Source organism: Eptesicus fuscus, chromosome 12, assembly GCF_027574615.1.
Source record: "Eptesicus fuscus isolate TK198812 chromosome 12, DD_ASM_mEF_20220401, whole genome shotgun sequence".
Taxonomy (NCBI): domain Eukaryota; kingdom Metazoa; phylum Chordata; class Mammalia; order Chiroptera; family Vespertilionidae; genus Eptesicus; species Eptesicus fuscus.
Window position 1 is genome coordinate 29,124,704 of NC_072484.1, and position 21,973 is coordinate 29,146,676.

General features: G+C 42.3%; 1 protein-coding gene across 3 annotated transcripts in view; it reads right to left on the minus strand.

The window, feature by feature from the left end:
• ATRN (attractin) overlaps nucleotides 1-21,973 on the minus strand; it is a 167,202-nt gene that overhangs the window by 51,215 nt on the left and 94,014 nt on the right. For 2 of the 3 annotated variants that reach the window (XM_054724370.1, XM_008141034.3), the window contains exons 19-23: nucleotides 15,227-15,364; nucleotides 11,182-11,275; nucleotides 9,421-9,473; nucleotides 4,125-4,219; nucleotides 1,672-1,750 (exon numbers count right to left, since the gene is read on the minus strand). In XM_054724370.1, coding sequence (XP_054580345.1) covers nucleotides 1,672-1,750; nucleotides 4,125-4,219; nucleotides 9,421-9,473; nucleotides 11,182-11,275; nucleotides 15,227-15,364 — 459 coding nt within the window. The remainder of the gene's footprint in view (nucleotides 1-1,671; nucleotides 1,751-4,124; nucleotides 4,220-9,420; nucleotides 9,474-11,181; nucleotides 11,276-15,226; nucleotides 15,365-21,973) is intronic. The other variant, XM_028144728.2, reaches the window with a different exon arrangement.

Consider the following 21,973-nt stretch of genomic DNA (forward strand, 5'->3'; position numbering starts at 1 on the left):
TTAACTAGAATGGTTTTACTAGGAATCCCTGCAATTCCCTTCCATCCTGCACATGGCCATGAAAATACAGGTAGCACTAAAGCCCTATTAACAAGCAATGACATCCACTCTGCCCACCAGCTACAACTGTATTTAAGTCTCCCCAATGTGGTATAAATGCATCCCATTCCCACAAGTCCTTCAACATCCCGTATTCTCCCTCTGCTGGGAATTCTAGTGTCTGTAAAAATTCATTAAATAGATTTTCCTCATGTCTGAATCAAATCCTGTGACTGGAGCCCAGACTGTCAGGTTCTTATTGAGAGAGTCATTGTAAATCATCATATGCTCCGAGATGTTGCCTTTCTCAAGACAAACATTCCAATAATCCAGACCTTTTCTTAAAAGTCTCTCATCCCTGCAAGTTTCTGAATATTTTCTGAATTCTAGACAGTCTTTTAAGACATGATAAACATAAAGTGACGTGCAAAGCTAATGATTTTATCTTGCTTCAGTCTAATTGGTTGTGTTTTAACAAAAAACCAAAGACCAAACAACAACAAAAAACCCAAAACAAAAAACCAGTAATATATAGTAATAATAATGATGCAACATTTAGTGAGAATTTACCATGTTTCAAGCACTACTTTGAGTAGTTTTGTTTATGATCTCATTTGTTTAATTCTCACAACACCCTGCATGGCTAGGTGTTTTTTTATGAGGAAACTGGGACAGAAAGCTTAAGTAATTTGCCCAACAGCACAGTAACAGGTAGAATTCAAACCCAGGTCTGTCAAGCTATGCTCTTAACCACTACATAAGACCCACCCTTTACTGTTTTAGCAGATTTTCTGCTCCAGCACATCTTCTTTAGTGACTCATAGTAAAATAAACAAGATAGTAAAAGCTGTGCTCTTAGAGTTTTAATCTCCAAAGTACATTTCCCTGTACCTATTAAAATCTCATTCTATTTTAAATGTTTCCATTTCTTGAAACTTCAAGTCATTTGCCTTTTTCACTTCTGAAGCACTGATGAGGATGAGGATGGCAGCGCCAGAACAGCAGCTGCAGCAATGCTATTCGTGGTGGTAGTGGGGCAGGGTAGTGAACATGTACTGAGCCTGACACCATGGTAGCCACTGGCATGTAGAACCTAATTTAATCTATATAACACTTCTTTACAATGAATAACCCTAAAATCTAGAGAAGGATTTAGACATTTGCTCAAGGTCTCCCAGCTGATAAGTGGCAAAGCGGGGTTTCAAAACCCAACTGTCTCTCTCCAGAACTCCCTTTCTCAACTCCTACCTCACGATTCTTTTTTTTTTTTTTTAATATATTTTATTGATTTTTTACAGAGAGGAAGAGAGAGGATAGAGAGTTAGAAACATTGATGAGAGAGAAACATCGCTCAGCTGCCTCCTGCACGCCCCCTACTGGGGATGTGTCCGAAACCAAGGCACATGCCCTTGACTGGAATCGAACCTGGGAGCCTTGAGTCCGCAGACCGACGCTCTATCCACTGAGCCAAACCAGTCAGGGCCTACCTCACGATTCTTAACCTTTTGCACTCGGATGTCGAGTGTGACTCGACAGGTTAGCATCGGTAGCAGCTCGAGAAAAAAGCAAGCGAGTGCAAAGGGTTAATCTATTACCTTCACTCAGAAGGTTTTCACTAGGTAAGTTTTTTACCTGAGAAACTGGCGGCCCAGGTGATGTTGAGATTGAAGTTTTTGGAGGCATTGATGAACATGTCCAAATCCCTGTTTTGCTGATGAGAGGTACAGATAATTAGAAACGTAATTAGAACAGTTTCCAGATTTTAAAATAATGCAATCATTAAATTTTATTACTTTTACCTTTCTTAATTACAAAGCAGATATTTTACATCTTAACAGAAACTGACATTTATAGATTAGTAAAATTTCTAACCAATATAATATACCCCGTTATACATTTGATTTCTCTCCCATAAAAATACATGGAATTGAATGATTTATCAAATGCCTAACTCCATGAAAAATACATCTTTAATAAAACAGCCTCACCAGAGCACAATGACTTACACCTGTGACCTATGTTAGGGAAATCAGCCTCCTAAGAAACCTCTGGGCAGCCGTTTCCAAACGTCTGGATGTAAAACACTTGATCAAGGGTCCCACTTTAAATGTATTTATAAATTTAGTCGATGTACTTCTGAACTAATAGATTATATACAGTGTAAAGTTCTCCAAAATGGAAATGGTTTTTAAAAAAGCAAACAAAGCTGAAATAAACTAAATAAAAAAATAATTTGGTGGTATTCGTTCATAATTTGAATAACATTTTTCTCTAACTAAAAATATTATTTCAAATAGAGAAAGATGACTAAATGTATTTTATGGACTTTGAAAATCTTGTTTACCACTAAGAGATATAGCAAGTTGAAGAGCTAGTTTAACTTATTTTGATTTTCGGTTTTAGTGACTGAAAAGATATCTGTGAGAATTGTGTTCTGGCAACTGGGAGTAGTATACTGTTGGCCATGCTGGGTAAATTTTAATACTAATATTTACTTTTTACTGATATTGGGCAAAAATTATTTGGTGTCACAGAATTATTTTTGCAAATAAATCAGATGTTGTATTTTTACATTTTACAAATGGATCCAATCCTGCTGAAATTCTTCATTTTGTAACATCACAAAACATTAGAAAATTAAGATTTTTAAGGGTGTTGTTTTAATAGTTTCTACAGGACAAAACTTCAATGGAAACATTTTCAAAATGGAATCTCCAAACCAGAAGTTTCTCTCACAAAGCAGTTATCTTCTCATTTATTAACATAACCTCATCTTCCCATTGAAGGGACAGCTCAAATGTTTAATTTTAATATTTGTTGGCAGCACACTACTAACAATTACTTATTCCAAAGGAAGATCAATAAATTTGGAACCTAGTGCTTTTTTAAAAGATAAAAAGATACACACTGGATACCTCTATTAAATATTCATAAGGTAAACAGGGAACTCCAGAGAGGTCCAAAGGTTTTCATGGTCACTGCCCACATTGTTAAGAAGTATTACCAAAAGCCTAACAACATCAATTACATCCTGAAAGACTGAGCGCTTCAACCACTTGCTTATGAATAAGTTTAGTAAATAAGTTTCATATTTGGCCCTTTTGCTATAACCTTATCCTAAAATCTTTTTTCAAAATTCCACTTAACACAGCCCCTGAAATGATATGCCTACACAGTTTTCCCACAAAATGTTTTTATTTAAAGTACATTGATGAGAAATAAGAAACTCCTAGGGAGGCTCCTAAGTAATTTATCAAGTTTAGAAAAATTGCATTATGTATTAGAGTGGGTAATGAATGACTTTATATTTCATTGAAGAAATTGGGCAGATGTGTCTTCACATTCTAGATGCTTCACTTTTAAATGTCATGCTGGGTTGGCACCGTTCTACCATTAGGAAATACCTTATGGCAAGATGGGTTCATCATTAACGTCAGTAGGTATAAATCCACGTTTCAAATAGTCATCTTAATAATTTCAATTATTTCTGGCTAACTTCTTGTTGGGAATAACTAAACCTTTGCTGTTTTTACCTCCGCCTGAATGAGGCTAACAACTTATTCTATGAGAAGTATCACCTCTGCCACCTCCCTTGCACCACTGGTATTGATTTCAATCTGCAGTTTCTTGGTGAGCACTTTTTAAGCCTCTGATCTACTTTGACAGAGTAAATCTGGGCTTTGCCATCTGCCCCTCTGATGGGGGAGTTTCCCTTGCAGTCTCTTCTCCTTTTCTGTACAGGGATGCAATGGGCTGATGGGCAACCAAGTATGTGTGGAGTCAATGTCAGTTTGTGTATCCAATACTGGAAAATCTTAAAACCGTTCCTGCCTTTCAGGTGGAAAGGAGATAAAATGTACATCTAACATGTCTTCCCTGTACCTCTAAACATCATCCTGTGTGCTCCACTCTGGAGACCACTGCTAAGGCAGTGTTTCTAGCCATAATGACAAAGAAAAAAAAAAAGAGGAGGAGGAGGAGGAGGAAGGGGAGGGGGAGGGGGAGGGGAAGGGGAGAGAGGGAGGGGGAGGGGGAGGGGAAGGAGGGGGAGGGGGGAGGAGAAGAAGAAGACTTTTAAATCTTACTTCATCAGGTGTAGCCACAAAATTGATGGCTGTGTAATAGCGGTCATCCTCCTGGGACAGGCTAAAGGTGAACTGATAGTCAATAAGAAGAGTATCTATGATAAGAAAGACATGTGTATTTAAAAGTTGAAGAAAAACAAAACAGGTCTCTAGAAACATACCTTGATTATCTCATAAATATTCAATACCAGGAAAGCACTTTTGGCTCACTTATACCTGGGGACTGGGAGGTTTTCAAAGGAAATCAAAGGCAGTATCATAGTATAATTTTGTTTGGATATACCCACAAACCCTCCTTATACCATTATCCTGGTTGAGATTTTAAGCTCCAACCTAACCCACCTACAAACATTAATTGAACATCTATTTATTACAAGCTAGGCCGTACTTAAGCATATAATGTTATAAATGGGGAGTTGTTGGCAATTTTATTTTTAACTGTTTAAGAAACTGCCATATGGTTTTCCAAAGTGGCTATACTATTTCACATTCCCACAAAGAATGTATGAAGTTTCTCTACGTCATTGTTGAAACTTGGTATTGGCTTTTATTTTTCCAGATAATCCTACCTAATAAAATAGTAATATGCAAATTGATGCACCTTCGCTACGCCCAAGCCACGCCCACCAACCAATCAGGGCGAGTATGCAAATTACCCAACAAAGATGTCAGTTAATTTGCATATGCTGAGGGAGTGAGGAGTGAAGACTGAAGACAACTTAGAAGGAAGAGGGAGGAAAAGCGGAAAGCAAGGTGACTGCCAGAGGGAAAGCCCGGGTGGGGCGGAGCGCGGTGGGGTGGGGCGGGGTGGGGTGGGGCGGGGCGGAGTGGGGCGGAGTGGGGCTGGCGGCAGCGGCGCGGGGTGCAGGCATAGTGGCTGCAATGGCGGCAGCAGCGGCGGCAGCGCACACGGCCACAGCGGCCGCTTGCAGGATTCTTCCTGCAAATGGGCTACTAGTAGATTATAAATGTACCCTATTACAAAAAATTCACTGATGTGGTTTCAGGTTCCACGTCGTAACTACCCTTTAAAAAATAGCCAGTTGTCTGGTTTTGGTACAGTATCAAAGCATAATATCCATAACTATGTGAAAAGGTAATTAAAATACTCCATTTTCCAACTCTATCTGGTGAGGCCAGGTTTTTCTCATGAATGTAGGAGCAGATGTGAGACTCCAGTTGTCATCTCTTAATCCACAGTATTGGCTTTTGAGTCTAGTCATTCTAGGAGTATATCTCACAGTGGTTTTAATACATATATTCCAAATGTCTAATGTTAACCATTTTTTCATGTGCTTATTGGCCATCTATAATAAAAGCATAATATGCTAATTATACCAGACAGCCGAACAACCTTCTGGACAAAGCCTGGGCTGTGAGGGCCAAGGCAAGCCACTGTGGCTGCGAGGGCCGGGCCCCTTGCATGAATTTCGTGTATCGGGCCTCTAGTTTATATATATTCTTTGGTGAAATGTCTATTCAAATCTTTGCCTGTTTTTAACTGGGATTGTCTCCTTATTCAATTGTAAGAGTTCTTCATATATTCTGGATGTAAGACTTTTATCGAATATATGCTTTGCACCCAGCCGCAGTGGCTCAATGGTTGAGTATCGACCTATGAACCAGGAGGTCATGGTTCAATTCTGGGTGAGGGCACATGCCCGGGTTGCAGGCTTGATCCCCAGTGGGGGGCATGCAGGAGGCAGCCAAGCAATGATTCTCTCTCATAACTGATGTTTCTATCTCTCTCTCCTTCTCTCTTTCTCTAAAGTCAATGAAAATATATTCTAGAAAAAACTTTAAAATACTGGTATATATATATATATATATATATATATATATATATATATAATATAATAAGTATATAATTAGAGTGTATATGCTAAACATTAACTCATTTTTCTCTGGTTCCATAATCTGACCTGCTATGTGGGTTCTCCTACTGGAAGACAATGTATTTACCCATAATGACCTGGTCACTTTGCTAGATTTATCTTTCAGTATAAGTTAATCATTAGAGATTTTGTTTTATATATATGTAAAATATATATATACTTTGCAATATTTTCTAGCCTGTGGCTTTTTTATTTTAAAAAATTTTTAAAGAAACATCTATGTGAGAGAAAAGAACATCAATCGGCTGTGTCTGATATGTGCCCCTACCAGACGCAATCCACGCCACCAGCCAATCAGAAAGCAAATATGCAAATATACCCAACCAAGATGGCTGCAGCCTTGGAGAGCGGCCATGGTCTGAACTGGGTGATTGGAGCCGAAGATCAAAGGGGAAGATCGGAGCCAGCTGGGGTCCCCCACAGGCAATCAGAGCCAGTTGGGGTCCCCTGAGGCAATCGGAGCCAGCTGGGGGTCCCTGCCCAGGGCCCAAGCCTCAAACAGAGGCTTGCGGCATTGGCTGGGGCGGAGCCGGGCCATTGGAACCAGCTGGGGTCCCCTTCGGTGATCAGAACCAGCGGGGGTCCCTGACCAGGGCCCAAACCTCAGCCAGAGGCTTGAGGCCTTGGCTGGGGGCGGAGCCCGGTGACCAGGGCCCAGCTTGCAGCCTTGGCTGGGGGTGGAGCCCGGTGATCGGAGACAGCTGGGGGTCCCTGCCCAGAGCCCGAGCCTTGGCCAGAGGCTTGCAGCCTTGGCCGTTGGGGCAGAGCTGGGTGATCAGAGTGAGCTGGGGGTCTCTGCCCAGAGTCCAAGCCTTGGCCATGGATGGAGCCGGGTGATAGAGCCAGCTGGGGTCCCCTGCAGGCGATCAGAGCCAGCTGGGGGTCCCTGCCCAGAGCCCAAGCCTCTGCCAGAGGCTTGTGGCCTTGGCCGTGGGTGGAGCCGGGCGATTGGGACAGCTGGGGGTCCCTGCTCAGGACCCCAGCCTCAAACAGAGGCTTTAGGCCTTGGCTGGGGGTGGAGCCAGGCGAGTAGAGCCAGCTGGGGTCCCCTGCAGGCGATCGGAGCCATCTGGGGGTCCCTGCCCAGAGCCCAAGCCTCGGCCAGAGGCTTGCAGCCTTGGCTGGGCGTGGAGCAGGGCCATGGAGCCAGCTGGGGGTCCCTGCCCAGGGCCTGAGCCTCAAACAGAGGTTTGCGGCCTTGGCTGGGGGTGAAGTGGGGGGATGGGAGCCAGCTGGGGGTCCCTGCCTAGGGCCCGAGCCTCAAACCGAGGCTTGAGGCCTTGGCCAGGGGTGGAGCCAGCTGGGGGTCCCCTGCCAAGGGCTGGAGGCTTTAGGCCTTGGCAGGGGCGGAGCCGGAGATCTGAGGAGATAGGTGTGAACTACAGAGGAAACACCTTTTCTGACCGCTCATTGGCTAAGCTCCCTGTATGCCACTGGTAATATTCTTAGTAACTTGGGTATAAGAATCCAAAAAGGTGATCTAGGGCTTTTCCACCACACTCCTGGGGGAAAAAAACGAAGGTCCGCTGCTGGAGGGCTAAGAAATGTCATAACCTGCCCTACACGGTTTTGCTCAGTGGATAAGCCTAGGTTTGCCAACCTCGGAGTCCAGGTTAGATTCTGATCAAGGGCATGTACCTAAGTTGCAGGCTCCTCCCTGGCTGGGGCCCAGGTCAGGGCTCATGCAGGAGGCAACCAATCAAAGTATTCCTCTCACTTTGATGTTTCTCTCTGTCTTTCCATTTCTCTTTCACATTCTCTAAAAGTCAATGGAAACATATACTCAGGTGAGGATAAAAAAAAAAAAAAGAAAGAAATGTCATATTCTATGAAAGACACATCTTGAAAAAGCCTAAAGAAAGTTGTCATTTTTTCTTGGTGAAGGGACTGGAGTCCGTGTTGATGAAAACACCTTGGTGGCTGCGGTGACTGGCAGTGGCTCCAGCAGCGGGGTGATGGGGCTGGTGCCTTCCCCTGATCAGCCCAGTTGCCTCTCACAAAGGGAGGCCAGACTGCAGCTTCGGCCCGCTCCCTAAGGAGAGCGAGCCTAAGCCGTCAGTAGGACATCCCCTGAGGGCTCCCAGTATGTGAGAGGGGGCAGGCTGGGCTGAGGAGACCCTCCCCCCTGCTCCCATGCACGAATTTCGTGCACCGGGCCCCTAGTATATCTATATATCTATATATATTACATTTATAGGTTCCAGTTGGGACACGAATTTTGAGGGGACACTATTCAACCCAGGAAAGCAAGTATATAATTAGAGTGTATATGCTAAACATTAACTCATTTTTCTCTGGTTCCATAATCTGACCTGCTATGTGGGTTCTCCTACTGGAAGACAATGTATTTACCCATAATGACCTGGTCACTTTGCTAGATTTATCTTTCAGTATAAGTTAATCATTAGAGATTTTGTTTTATATTAGAGGCCCGGTGCATGAAATTCGTGCATGGGTAGGGCCCCTAGGCCTGGCTGGTGATCAAGGCCAATCTATGGGGCTATTGGTGGGGTGATCAGGGCCCCCACTCACACCTGCCTTGGCCTGGCACTGCCCGCTTGCCATCCCCACCCCCCACTGTGGTCCTGTTCTTGGCAGGGCCCATTGGGGCCAGCAGCAACTCCACTGCCACCCGCTGCCAGCACCACACCACCGATGCCTGCCATGTTCCACGCCATCCCCTGGTGGTCAGAACACATCTAACTTCCGGTCAGTCGAACTCCAGCCCGTGGTAATAATTTGCATATTAGCCTTTTATTATATAGGATATTAGTTCCTAAAGAGGTGGTTAACCCAAATCAGTTTCAGAGAGAATGATACCTTCAACTATATTTTAAGATTTGAAAAAAAATACTTTTATTGATTTAAGAGACAGAAACATCAATGATGAGAGAGAATCATTGATCGGCTGCCTCCTGCATGCCTCACACTGGGGATCAAGCCCACAACCCAGGCTTGTGTCCTGACCGGAAATCCAACTATGACCTTCTGGTTCATAGGTCAATGTTCAACCACTGAGCCATGACAGCCGAGCTAATATTTATTTATGTTACCTATGTCCTAAAATAAGAAATATGGTGACCCCAACCAGGTAATGGCAAATGAAACAAAGTTTCAAGAGAACATAAGCAAAAAAACAGATATATATCTCTGTACTCTTCCCTGATATCTGCTATGGACAAACTAACATAAACTATAACCACAATTAAAGTAGTTTAAAGTTGTGCCCATATATGTATTAAACTTAATAGAATGTAAGCACATCAAAAAAAGAGGACACTTCCATGGGTCATTGCTATATTCCTAGAGCACTTACCATTCTCAAACAATGTTAAAGACAATAATGAAGTTTTACTGAACTACTTTGCTTCTAGACAGACAAGAATTACAAAAACACTTACAGTAACATGTTCCTTTGAGAGGGTTTCCCTGGTATCGATTTTCTACTTCACATCTAGGGGGGGAAAATGAAGATTATTTTCTATTGCTGTTTAAAAGAGAATCTACATTCATTTTAAAATCAAGTAGACCCTTTAATATAAACTACTGTTTTTGAGTCGGTATAATTACATTCTTCACTGTTATTCAAATCAAGTAAACTAACAAGAATTTGCATTTATTTTTAATGCTGACTGCCCAGGAGTTCATACAACCACCAACTGAGAAACATTTGCCAAACACATGAGATAAACCAAAATATAATATATCTAGATCCTACTTATAATCATGAAAAATACATTTTTACTTTTGTATGAACTATTCTTTTAAAAGTGCAGTTAAAACATTTTTCATATATTCATTTTTCACCTCTTTCCTATTCTCCCTGGATAAACTGATCCTGTTCTTTAAATACAAGTAAGAGAAGGCTAAACACAAATAATCTTTTTTTTTTTTTTAAACCTGGGACACAGTTCACCAGTCTAGAGAAAAAATAAGTTCTAGTAAAGAAATTATTAATTTCCTCATAGGTATTATCTATGAACATCAGCAAAACTATTGAGGCAAGCACAATAGCTATGAACTATGAAAAAAGAAGGGGAAAGCTTGGGTCAAGCACTTTTCCCAGATAAATAATACAGGGATATGTGTCCTTTTATACTTGTTTATACTTAATCTCTTAAAAAGAAAGTCTTCCCCATTTCTTTGCTGTGTATCAAAACTGAGGACAGAAGTGATTAATTTTGCTCTATTACATTTTTCTGTTTAAAGAAACCTGGACTCAAAAATTAAATTTGATTTTTGATTATATTTTTCTTCACGTACTGGTTTCAGGGCAGCATAAAACCAATAAACGTATATGCACTAATATAAACTAGGAAATGTAGACAGAGCATTTCCCTCCTGAACACCACTATCAAGTCTCAATCACTGGTGACATAACTTTGTTTACCAATGACACATCTGCTTGCATCAGCTCAGTATTTTGATACTACTAAACATTTCTAAGTCTCTTCTTGAGAGAATGAGTAAACCTGGAGCATGTGTTTTATGAGGTTTTCCGGTGAGGTAGACAGGAATATATGAAATGGAGAACAATCTCTCTTCTTTCAACATCCAAGGACATTAAAAACAATTATTGTTAGTCCCACTACTGAAAGAGGTAGAAAATGAGATTCAGCATAATTAAGTGATTCACCTCAAGAGGACCCCACTCAGTGGAGGCACAGCCCCACATTTGCTTGCATCCTCATAGGTGGGGACCCCAGACACTCCCTTGGAAGATGTCTCATCTATTTCATCAAGGAAAATGCTAGAACAGGGTGGGATGTCTTAAAGGCCAGAGAGGATCATCTCCACTATCAGACAACCAAAATGCCAAATAAAATACTGTCTGGGAATACCAGCTCTTCCAACTCTCTTTTGGAAAAGGGTTCAATCTCCTGACATGACAAACACCAAGTACTGGCTGAAGTTAGACAAGTAATCCAAGTCAGCAACCCAGGGAATATCAGAGTTATTAAGGAATTGTTGCTAAACTGATGACCTACTCAGTATGGAGGTTGACCAAGTTAGACCTGTCTGAAGTGGAAAGTGCAAAATTCCAAATCAATCAACTCGGGATCCCTTAGAGCCCATGGCAGCAAGGCAGACCCAGATGACCTGGGTCAATCACTAAACCCAGGCGTGGCCTGTGGCAGGGGTCCAGGGAGGGTGGTACTCACAGCTGGCACTCGTCCCCCTTGACGCCCTTGGTGGTGCAGAAGCACTTGCCCGAGTTGGTATTGCACAGGGATGCATGACCATTGCACTTACATACTAGAAGGAGGAAAAGGAATGTTGGTCACAACTGGCTTAAAAGATTACTATCAAAGACTTTTTCTAAAACAAGTAAATTAATCTCAATTGGATTTGATATGAAAGATTAAAATAAAAGCATTTAATGAGTAGGATTCTTTTTTTTCAGCTAACGATTTATCTCAAATAATGTGAAGGCAACATTAAAGGAACCAAAGTCAAAGGACAGGAGGAAAGAATGTCATTTCCACCACCATCTGAAGCAATCCCAATTTTTATCTTTTTAATAGACTGTGTTTTTCACTATTATGATTCTTCTATTCATTCAATAAACATTTAATGAAGTGTCTAGTGTGCCAGCTGCTGGGTGTGAGGACACAGACATAGTCCCTGCCCCCATGGAGATTTTCTGAGTGATGACAGCCTGAGGGAAGGGTTGGTCAGGCTGCACTCAGCTCCAGCTGAGGTGCTTTCTCCACAATGTTCTCATTTCAAACCCCAGTAGGGCTCAGAAGTAGGGTGGGATTCCAATGGCAGGTTGGTGTTTCAGAGGCCGTTCAGTATTCACCACCCTTCCTTGCCTTCTTCTTGGCCTCCACAGAAAACAACTTCTGGCCCTAACTGGTTTGGATCAGTGGATAGAGCATCGGCCTGTGGACTCAAGGGTCCCAGGTTCGATTCCGGTCAAGGGCATGTACCTTGGTTGTGGGTATGTGCAGGAGGCAGCTGATTGATGTTTCTCTCTCATCAATGTTTCTAACTATCTCTCTTCCTTCCTCCCTGTAAAAAATCAATAAAGTATATTTTAAAAAAACAAAACAAAACCAACTTCTGTCACTTCTCTCCTCTAGCCATCAACACCTCTCTACCTTTTTTTTAATCCAGCACACTAGAGGCCTGGTACATGAAATTCATGCATGGGTAGGGTCCCTAGGCCTGGCTGGTGATCAGGGTTGATCAGGGTCAATCAGGGCCTTCCGGCTGCCGGCCGGGGCCTTCCTTCTCCCAGCTGCCAGCTGCTAGCCGGGGCCTTCCTTTCCCTGGCTGCCAGCAAGGGCCTTCCTTCGTTCTGCGCCGTCCCAGATGGTCAGCGCACGTCATAGCAAGCGGTCAAACTCCCAGTCAGTTGAACTCCCAAGAGGACAATTTGCATATTATCATTTTATTATCCTAAATAATAAAATGATATTATGCAAATTGACTGAATGGTGGAATGACTGGTTGCTATGATGCGCACTGACCACCAGGGGGCAGACGTACAACACAGGAGCTTCCCCCTGGTGGTCAGTGCGCTCCCACAGGGGGCTGGCTGGCGAGCACAGAGGCAGTGGCGGGAGCCTCTCCTGCCTCTGCAGCAGCTCTAAGGATGTCCAACTGATGGCTTAGGCCCGCTCCCTAAGCCGTCAGTCAAACATCCCCTGAGGGCTCCTGGAGAGGGCACAGGCCAGGCTGAGGGACACCCTCCCCCCTAAATGCATGAATTTCATGCACCGGGCCTCTAGTCTATATAATAAAAGCCTAAGCAGCCGTTACAGCAGAACAACTAGAACGACCGGTCACTTGACGCGCAATGACCACTAGGGGGCAGACACTCAACACAGGAGCTTCCCCCTGGTGGTCAGTGTGCTCCCATAGGGGGAGCACTACTCAGCCAGAAGACAGGTTCATGGCTGGCGAGTGCAGCAGCAGTGGCAGGAGCCTCTCCCACCTCTGCGGCAGCACTCAGAAGCAGCGAGCTCAGCCGTAAGGAGCAGTGAGCAGGCAGGTGGTAAGGAGCGAGGGGTCCTGGACTGCGAGAGGGATGTTTGCCTGCCAGCTTAGGCCCACTCTCTGTGGGCAGACATCCCCCAAAGGGTCCCGGACTGCAAGAGGGTGCAGACCGGGCTGAGAGACCCTTCCCCCGCCCCCATGCATGAATTTTGTGCATCGGGCCTCTAGTATAGGGTAAGTATGAAACATGATAAATTTTATGTGCTAGTTGAAATAAGTGAGTTTTTTTTTTTTTGCTCAATTCCTTTTCACTTTACACCCTGTTTTTCTGTGAATAAAATTAATTTCTGTGAATAAAATTAGGCTGGAGATAGGTGCACTTTTAAAATAAATTTTGCAGAGAAAAAAATCACCCAAAGAAACCTGTGAAACAGAAGAGTAAAGCTGTTAAGAGAATGGGTGAAAATTCAGAAATATGAGTGTTCAACTGCTGGCTCAGTTGAGTATGGAGAGGGGGGTTTAGTATATTAACAAAAAAGTAAAGGCCTGAAGTCAGTTTGCCTGGGTTTGAATTCAGTCCAGTCCACTTAGCTCCTTTGTAACTTTGGGCATGCTATTTAGCTCCTTTAAGTCTCTGTTTTTGCATCTATATGATGGGTATAATAGTACCTATATCGTGGGCTGTTGTGAAAATTAAATGAGATAATACATGAATGAAACATAGTAAGCATTCAATAAATCATGGTTATTATCCTTAGCTTAAGGACTATCTATATATATAAAAGCCTAAGTGACCGTTGCAACCGAAACAACCGAACGGAAGACCGAACAGGCTGTGTGGGGTGACCAGGCTGACAGGGGGGTTAGTGAGGGACGACCAAATGACTGAACAGCAGGCTGTGTAGGGCAACCAGGCTGGCGGGGGGGGCAATGAGGGGCAACCGAACAGCCAGCTGTGTGGGGCGACCAGGCTGGCAGGGGGGGCAGTGAGGGGTGACCAGGCCAGCTGAGGGGGGCAGTTGGGGGTGACCAGGCCAGCCGAGGGGGGCAGTTGGGGGTGACCAGGCAGGTGAGCAGTTAGGAGCCAGTGGTCCCGGATTATGAGAGGGATGTCCGACTGCCGGTTTAGGATCAGACCTAAACCGGCAGTCGGACATCCCCTGAGGGGTCCTGAATTGGAGAGGGTGCAGGCTGGGCTGAGGGGACCCCCCCCCCCCCGGCCCATGCACGAGTTTCGTGCACCGGGTCTCTAGTACAATTATAAGAGGAAAACATAAAAGATTTAGTGCCACTCACAGTATTTTAAAATCATGCTTTCTATTGTGGATTGAGACTCTAAAAAATAAAGTTAGCTCTAAATTATGGACAATAGTACTCAGGCCCCACAACTGCTACAGAGCAGAATGTAATTTTTCTAGATGGCTGATGAAGATCTGGGGATGAAGACAACAAGGCATAGATCCAGCAGACCTGGCTATAGGAACAGGCACTTGGAAGCACAATCAGGCCCAGTAGTTAAAGTCACACATTCTGAATGTGGTTCCCAGCATGGCCATCTCGCAGTGAGAAATTAGGCAGGCTCCTTGATCACGGGGATAATAAAAGCCCCTATGTCTCGGGTGGCTGCCAGCACAATGCCTTGTACACAATTACCAGTAAGTTTGGGTACTCTGATTACTGTCTAATGGATGAAGTCTATTCACAGGAGTAGAAAAATATTTTTACTGAATATTTTTTAATCTGAGCAATAAGTTTTATTTAAGAGTGGTAGGAAATGACATTAGAAGAGTAATAATAATTGTTCACATCTACTGAGTGATGACTATGCATTCCTCTGACTGCTTTCATTCCAACATCCCCATATTTGCAGATGAGGAAACTGAACCCCAGAAAGGTTAAGGGATATACTGCTGGGACACAGCTCTCTCTTCACCCTCCCTCCCCACCCAGGGTCCATAAGAGGCTTTTGCTGAGCCTTTTGTCTGGGCTCCCTCAATAGTCCGGATACCACCCCCCACTTCCACCCCCGCCTGTGCTCATCTATCTGACACTCAACCGGTGCTCCATTCCAGGAGAGAACATAGAACAGGTGGAGTTAGTGCTTTCTCCACTTTAAGCCTCTTTCTTGTATGACTTAAGAAATACTAGTACAGTATCCAAAACCAAGTGGTTTCTTTCTCCTTTTAGATATTCAAGTCAAAGAGAAGCATTGTGTTACATCTGGGTTGCAGTCAGTAATCCTGATGAATGGATTTGACTTACACTGACATTTCCCCCCATTGGTGGGATCACCATAGAAGCCAGATATGCAGGTCTCACAGTGCTTGCCCGTGGTCAGGTTCTCACACTTCTCACAGATACTCTGATTAATGCATTTGCTGTGGCCATTGCACTGGCAAGCTGAAAGAAAAATAATTTTTTTTGGTCCCATTGTACAACTGATGGAGTAAGTTCTACAAGATTATTTGCAACTATCTAAGTTCCTTATTGCCTCTAAATACAAAATCATTGAAACTGGCTCACTAAAAACTAGTTTGAAAAATAAGATCAAAACATCAAAAAAGAGCTAGTGTGCGAAATTCAGAAATATATCACAGCAAGAAGAAAGTCCATAGACAGTAAAAAAAAATTTTGTTGCTATTCACTGGAAAAGCAATATATGCTTATGGTACTTAAATTTGAAAACTATAAGGCAGGCAGGAAAATTACATACACTTCCACCATCCAGAGATCACTGTTCACATCTTGAATTTTTCCTTCCAGTATTTTTTTAAAAAAATATTTTTATTGATTTGAAAGAGAGGAAGGGAGAGGGATAGAGAGAAACATAAATGTGAGAGAGACACATCAATTGGTTGCCTCCCAAACACGCCCTGACCAACCAGGGCCGAGGATTGAGCCTGCAACCAAGGTAAGTGCTCTTGACCCTTCAGTTCATGGGCCGATGCTCTAACTGCTGAGCAAAACTGGCTAGGGTGTAAACAGTTTTACTGAGATATGTGACATATAACATTGTGTAAGTTTAAGGTGTATAACATATTACTTTGATACACTTACATATTGCCAAATGATTACTATCATAGCATTAGCCAACACCTGAATCACATCACATAATTATCATTTTTTTGTGTGTGTATGAGAACATTTAAGATTTACTCTTTTATAGCAACTTTTGCAGGTTTTTCTTGCCTGATCAGTATGATATAGTTTTTTACTATCTCAGAAACTTTCCATAGCTGGTACTTGTTTTGTTTACCACCTGTTCTCTACCCTAACCCTGTAGGTATTTGAGTTGTTCTGTAGGGAGAGGTTATAGGGTTAAGCCTCAGACTGACCTGCTGGTAAAGTCGCAAACAAGTCCCAACTTAGTGGGCACAGTCCTCTAAGCATAAAGCTTGATCTTGTGACTGCTCCCTAGATCTTTCCTGGGTAGCTAATGGGCTGTGGGAGGGGAAGCAAGTGCTGCCAAAACAAGTGAAACTTATAAGAACATTGTAGATTACCTTATTTGCCCCTGACTATAAATAAAGCATCAGCTTTGCAGTCTGGGTCTGTTCTGTGGCCTCAGCAAGGCACAGAAGATCCACCTAGACCCAGCTTATTCTCTTTGTCTATCTTTATTCTTCATCCTTCACCGGCCCTCCCTCAGGCTCGCCGAACCCTTGGCTGTGCTGGCGCAGCACATTGTTCTATACAGATTGCAGCTAAAAAACTTAAAAATGACTACATTAGTTATAACTGCACCAAAATTACTTTGGATGTATGGGATACACATGTTGTTCCTGTGAAGATGGGTAGTCCTCCCTTAGTATCTACTGATGCTCAAGTCCCTTAGTCGGCCTTCCATTCTGTGGTTGCAAAACCCATGGATATGGAGGGCCAACTATACAGCAGAAGAGCAGAGCACAACACATATAAAATGTAATACCCAAAATCATTTACAGGAGAAACCAAGATGGCGGCATAAGTAAACACCTAAACTGCAGCCTCACACAACAATTTCAAAAATACAACTAAAAGACAAAACAGACATCATCCAGAACCACAGGAAAGCTGACTGACTGGAAATTCTACAACTAGAAGGAAAGAGAAAACCACAAGGAAAATCAGAGGAGCTGTAAAAGCCTGAGGTACGGAGATACGGGCGCACACGTGCGGAGAGGACGGAGCCAGAGAGGACGGGGCGGCTGAGTGCCTGGCTGGCGTTCTCTAGCGGGAAGGAGAGAAAAGCTCCCAACTGCGCTGAACCCCAGCTCCGACTGCACTGAACCCCAGTTCCGGGCGAGACCCTGGGGACCCAGGCTCATACTGGGGGAATCTGGGCTGTTAGGCGGAAACTCAGGGGAGCGGCCAAAGGCAGAGCTCCGGAGGCGCATGTGAATGCGTGCAGAAGACGGACTGTTGACTGTGCCGCTGGATTGCCCTAGCGAGAAGGAGACAAAAGCTCCGGACTGCGCTGAACCCCAGTTCCGACTGCACTGAACCCCAGTTCCAGGCGAGAATCTGGGAATCCAGATTCATTGGGAGAGAGATTAGACTGTCTGGCCGCGGGTGAAACTCGAGGGTGCCTTTCTCTCAGAGATGCTTGCAGCGACTACCGAGAGACACTGAGGGACACCGAGACCCAGGAACCTCATAGGGCGGGGCTGATGGGAAGCCAAGGCTGTAGGCTCCACCCTGAAACTCTGCCCCATCCAAGCTGAGCACAGAGGTTTTTGCAATTTTGCAAGTCTAGTCAAATAAGGCTGTCTCCTGGAGTAGACACAGCGGATCCTCACAGCCAATTGGCCTGGAGGTCAACTCCTCCCACTGATACCAACAATAATCAAGACTTAACTACAACAAGGCTGTACACACAGTCCACAAAGGGGTGCACCAAGAGTGTCCACCTCAGGTAACTGGGGAGGCCGAGCCACTGGCCCATATAGGACACCAAGCACACAAAGCTACCCTACCAACTCAGGGAAGCAGCGAAAATGCAGAGACAAAGAAACATATCACAAATGAAAGAAATGGAGGAAAACAAACAATTGGATATAGAGTTCAAAACCACGGTTATAAGGTTTTTCAAGAATTTCCTAGAAAAGGCCGATAAATTTAGCGAGACCCTCGAGGATATGAGAGAGACCCTCGAGGATATGGAAAAGGACCAACTAGAAATTAAACATACACTGACTGAAATAAAAAATATTATACAGACACCCAACAGCAAACTAGAGGAACGCAAGAATCAAGTCAAAGATTTGAAATACAAAGAAGCAAAAATCACTCAACTGGAAAAGCTAAAAGAAAAAAGAATCCAAAAATTTGAAGATAGTGTAAGAAGCCTCTGGGACAACTTCAAGTGTACCAACATCAGAATTATGGTGGTGCCAGAAGAAGAGAGAGAGCCAGATACTGAAAACCTATTTGAAGAAATAATGACTGAAAACTTCCCCCACCTGGTGAAAGAAATAGACTTACAAGTCCAGGAAGCGCACAGAACCCCAAACAAAAGGAATCCAAAGAGGACCACACCAAGACACATCATAATTAAAATGCCAAGAGCAAAAGATAAAGAGAGAATATTAAAAGCAGCAAGAGAAAAAACAGTTAGTTACCTACAAGGGAGCACCCATACGACTGTCAGCTGATTTCTCAACAGAAACTATGCAGGCCAGGCGGGAGTGGCAAGAAATAGTCAAAGTGATGAATAGCAAGAACCTACAACCAAGAGTACTCTACCCAGCCAAGCTGACATTCAGAATTGAAGGTCAGCTAAAGAGCTTCACAGATAAGAAAAAGCTAAAGGAGTTCATCAACACCAAACCAGTATTATATGAAATGCTGAAAGTTATTCTTTAAGAAGAGGAAGAAGAAAAAGGTAAAGATAAAAATTATGAACAACAAATACATATCTATCAACAAGTGAATCTAAAAATCAAGTGAATTAAAAATCTGATGTACAGAGTAAACTGGTGAATATAATAGAATCAGGGGCATAGAAAGGGAGAGGACTGACAACTCTCAGGGGGAAAGGGGTGTGGGGGGTGCGGGAAGAGACTGGACAAAAATCGTACACCTATGGACGAGGACAGAGGGGGGGAGGTAAGGGAAGAGGATGGGATGGGAACCAGGTGGAGGGGAGCTATGGGGGGTGGGGGTGGAAAGAGGAACAACTGTAATAATCTGAACAATAAAGATTTATTCAATTAAAAAATATCTGCTCAATATAAAAAGACTAAAAAAAAAAAAAAAGACTGAACAAATGTGTCTCTCTTCCCCTTCAAAACTACACTGAAAGATTAAATTAACAGGAGTATGGGATAAGAGGAAAAGGTGCTATCAGAAGTATTGGGAGGTACTTCTAAAGTATTGAGGAATTTCCAGAAATCATAAAACAGATATGGTCAATCTGACCAAACAACGGGAGTTTAGACACCTGTATCCTAATATAGGAGAAGGAGGGGACTGACAAAGTGACCACATGCACTTTACCACTTGACACCTAAATAATCCAACAAAGGCTGGCAGCCAGAGCAGGCCTCGGGAGAGTGAGGGATAGCAGGAAGTGCCTCACGACCTGCTCAACAGCTGGCTGAGGCATCTGTCCGAGGCTGCAGTAGGAAAGGACAGTTCTGTGAAATGAGTTGGGGGTCAGAAAGAAAAACCAGGGCAATGCCCTAGCTATCTTCAGGTTTCCATAACATCCTAGTGTGGGGAGACACTTGGCACAACCATGATCATGACCATGCCAAATGCATCCGGGCACTTGGTCCATTACTCCCTCCTTCTTCCACTGAAGGAGGAAAGCAGACCACTCAACAACAGTAAGAGCACACCAGAACTGGAGAGACCTGTGGTTGGCTAGCCTGCTTCTCCCTTAGGATATCACACCATACCTTCACAACAGCTCAGTGTACTCAATAGTGATAAATTCAGATAATCTTAAAAATAAATACAAATCAACTTTAAACAGTAATCAGTATAAGAAAGTCATCAATGTAAAGGCACTACCTGGATAAACATGCAGAGCAACTAACCTTGAAGGAAAGGCTGATGCAAGAAACTTAAGAGAATGAAAAATACTAATTTTAGTATTGAAAGAAATGAGGGATTATTGTATTCATAAAATAAGAAAGCAGGCTCTGAAAAAAACCTCATGATATTTAGAGAATTTGCAAAATGAAAAAGGATAAAACAAAATTAGACATAAAACAAAATAAAGGTTAAACAGGAGAACATACATCTTCAAGAAAAGAAGCTATCTTCAAGAACATATTATGAACAACTGTATGCCAACAAATTTGATTACTTAGATGAAATACACAAATTTCTAGAAAAACACAGATTACCAAAACTGAAATAGAAAATCTGAATAAACCTGTAATAAATGAAGAGTTTAAATTAATAATCTAAGAGCTTCCCACAAAGGAAAGTCCAAGCCAGATGGATTCACTGATGAATTCTATCAATACTTAAAGAATTAATGCCAATCCTTTGCAATCTTATTAAATAGAAAAGGAGGGAATATTTTCCAACTCACTCTATGAAGCCAATACTAGCCTGATAACAAAGCCAGTCATCATAAGAAAGCAAGCTATAGAACAGACTCATATCCCTCATGAATAAAAGACACAAAATCCCAACTAGCAAAATGAATCCAGCAACACACAAAAGGATTATGCAACATGAGCAAATGGCTTTATCCCAAAAATGCAAGGCTGGTTTAATATTCTTAAGTCAATTAATGTAATGCATAGTATTAACACATGAAAGAATAAAAACCACATCATCATTGCAATAAATACAAAAAAAGCATTTGATAAAATATAGCATCCATTCATTACAAAAATCTTCAAAAAGCTAGAAATAGAAGAAATATTTCTCAACCTGATAAAGGGCATGTACGAAAAATTTAAAGCCAACATCAAACTTAATGGAGAAAGACTGCATTCTTTCCCCCTAAAATCAGAAACAAGACAATGAAGTCCACTCTCACCATTTTTATTCAACATTACATTGAAGTTTCTAGCCAGGCCAGTAAGCCCCCAAAAATAAATTTATAAGAGTATCCAGATTGGAAAGAAAAAGTAAATTGCCTTTCTTAACAGACATAACCTTGATGTAGAAAACCCTAAAAAATACACTAAGAAACGAATAGAAATAATAAATGAGTTCAGCAAAGTTGTATGACACAAGATCAACAGACAAAAATCAACTATATTTCTACACACTAGCGAACAATCAGAAAATGAAATTAAGGTAATTTCATTTTAAGAAAAATAAAATACTTTATATAGTAAATTTAACAAAATAAGTACAAGATATGTACACTGCAAACTATAAAACATTACTGAAAGAAAGTAGTAAAGAACTAAAGAAATAGAAAACCATTTCAGGATCATAAATTGTTAGATGGCAATACACCCCAAATTGGTCTATAACTTCAATGTGATTTCTTTTTGTTGTTGCCAAAATTAACAAGCTCATCCTAAAATTCATATGAAAATACCAGAAACCCAGAATAGCCATGACAACCTAGACAATAAGAACAAAGTTGGAGGACAGATTTCCCAATTTCAAAACTTACTACAAAGCTAGTGATACTGATATAAAGACAGTCAATGGAATAGAAATGAGAGCCCAGAAATAAATTCTTACATTTACAGTGAGCTGATTCTCAACAAATGTGCCTCAAAAATTCAATGGCAAAAAAAAAAAAAAAAAAAAAAATAGCCCTTTTAACAAATGGTGCAGGGACAACTGGATAGCCACATGCAAAAAGATGAATTTGGTCTCCTACCTCACACTACATAAACATTAATTCAAAAGTGGATCATGGACCTAAATATAAGAGATAAATCTATGAAACTTTAAAAAGAAAACATAGGAGTAAATCTCTGTGATGTTGGGTTAGTTAAGGCACTGATTTCTTTCTTTTTTTAAATACATTTTATTGATTTTTAACAGAGAGGAAGAGAGAGGGATAGAGAGTTAGAAACATCGATGAGAGAGATACATCGATCA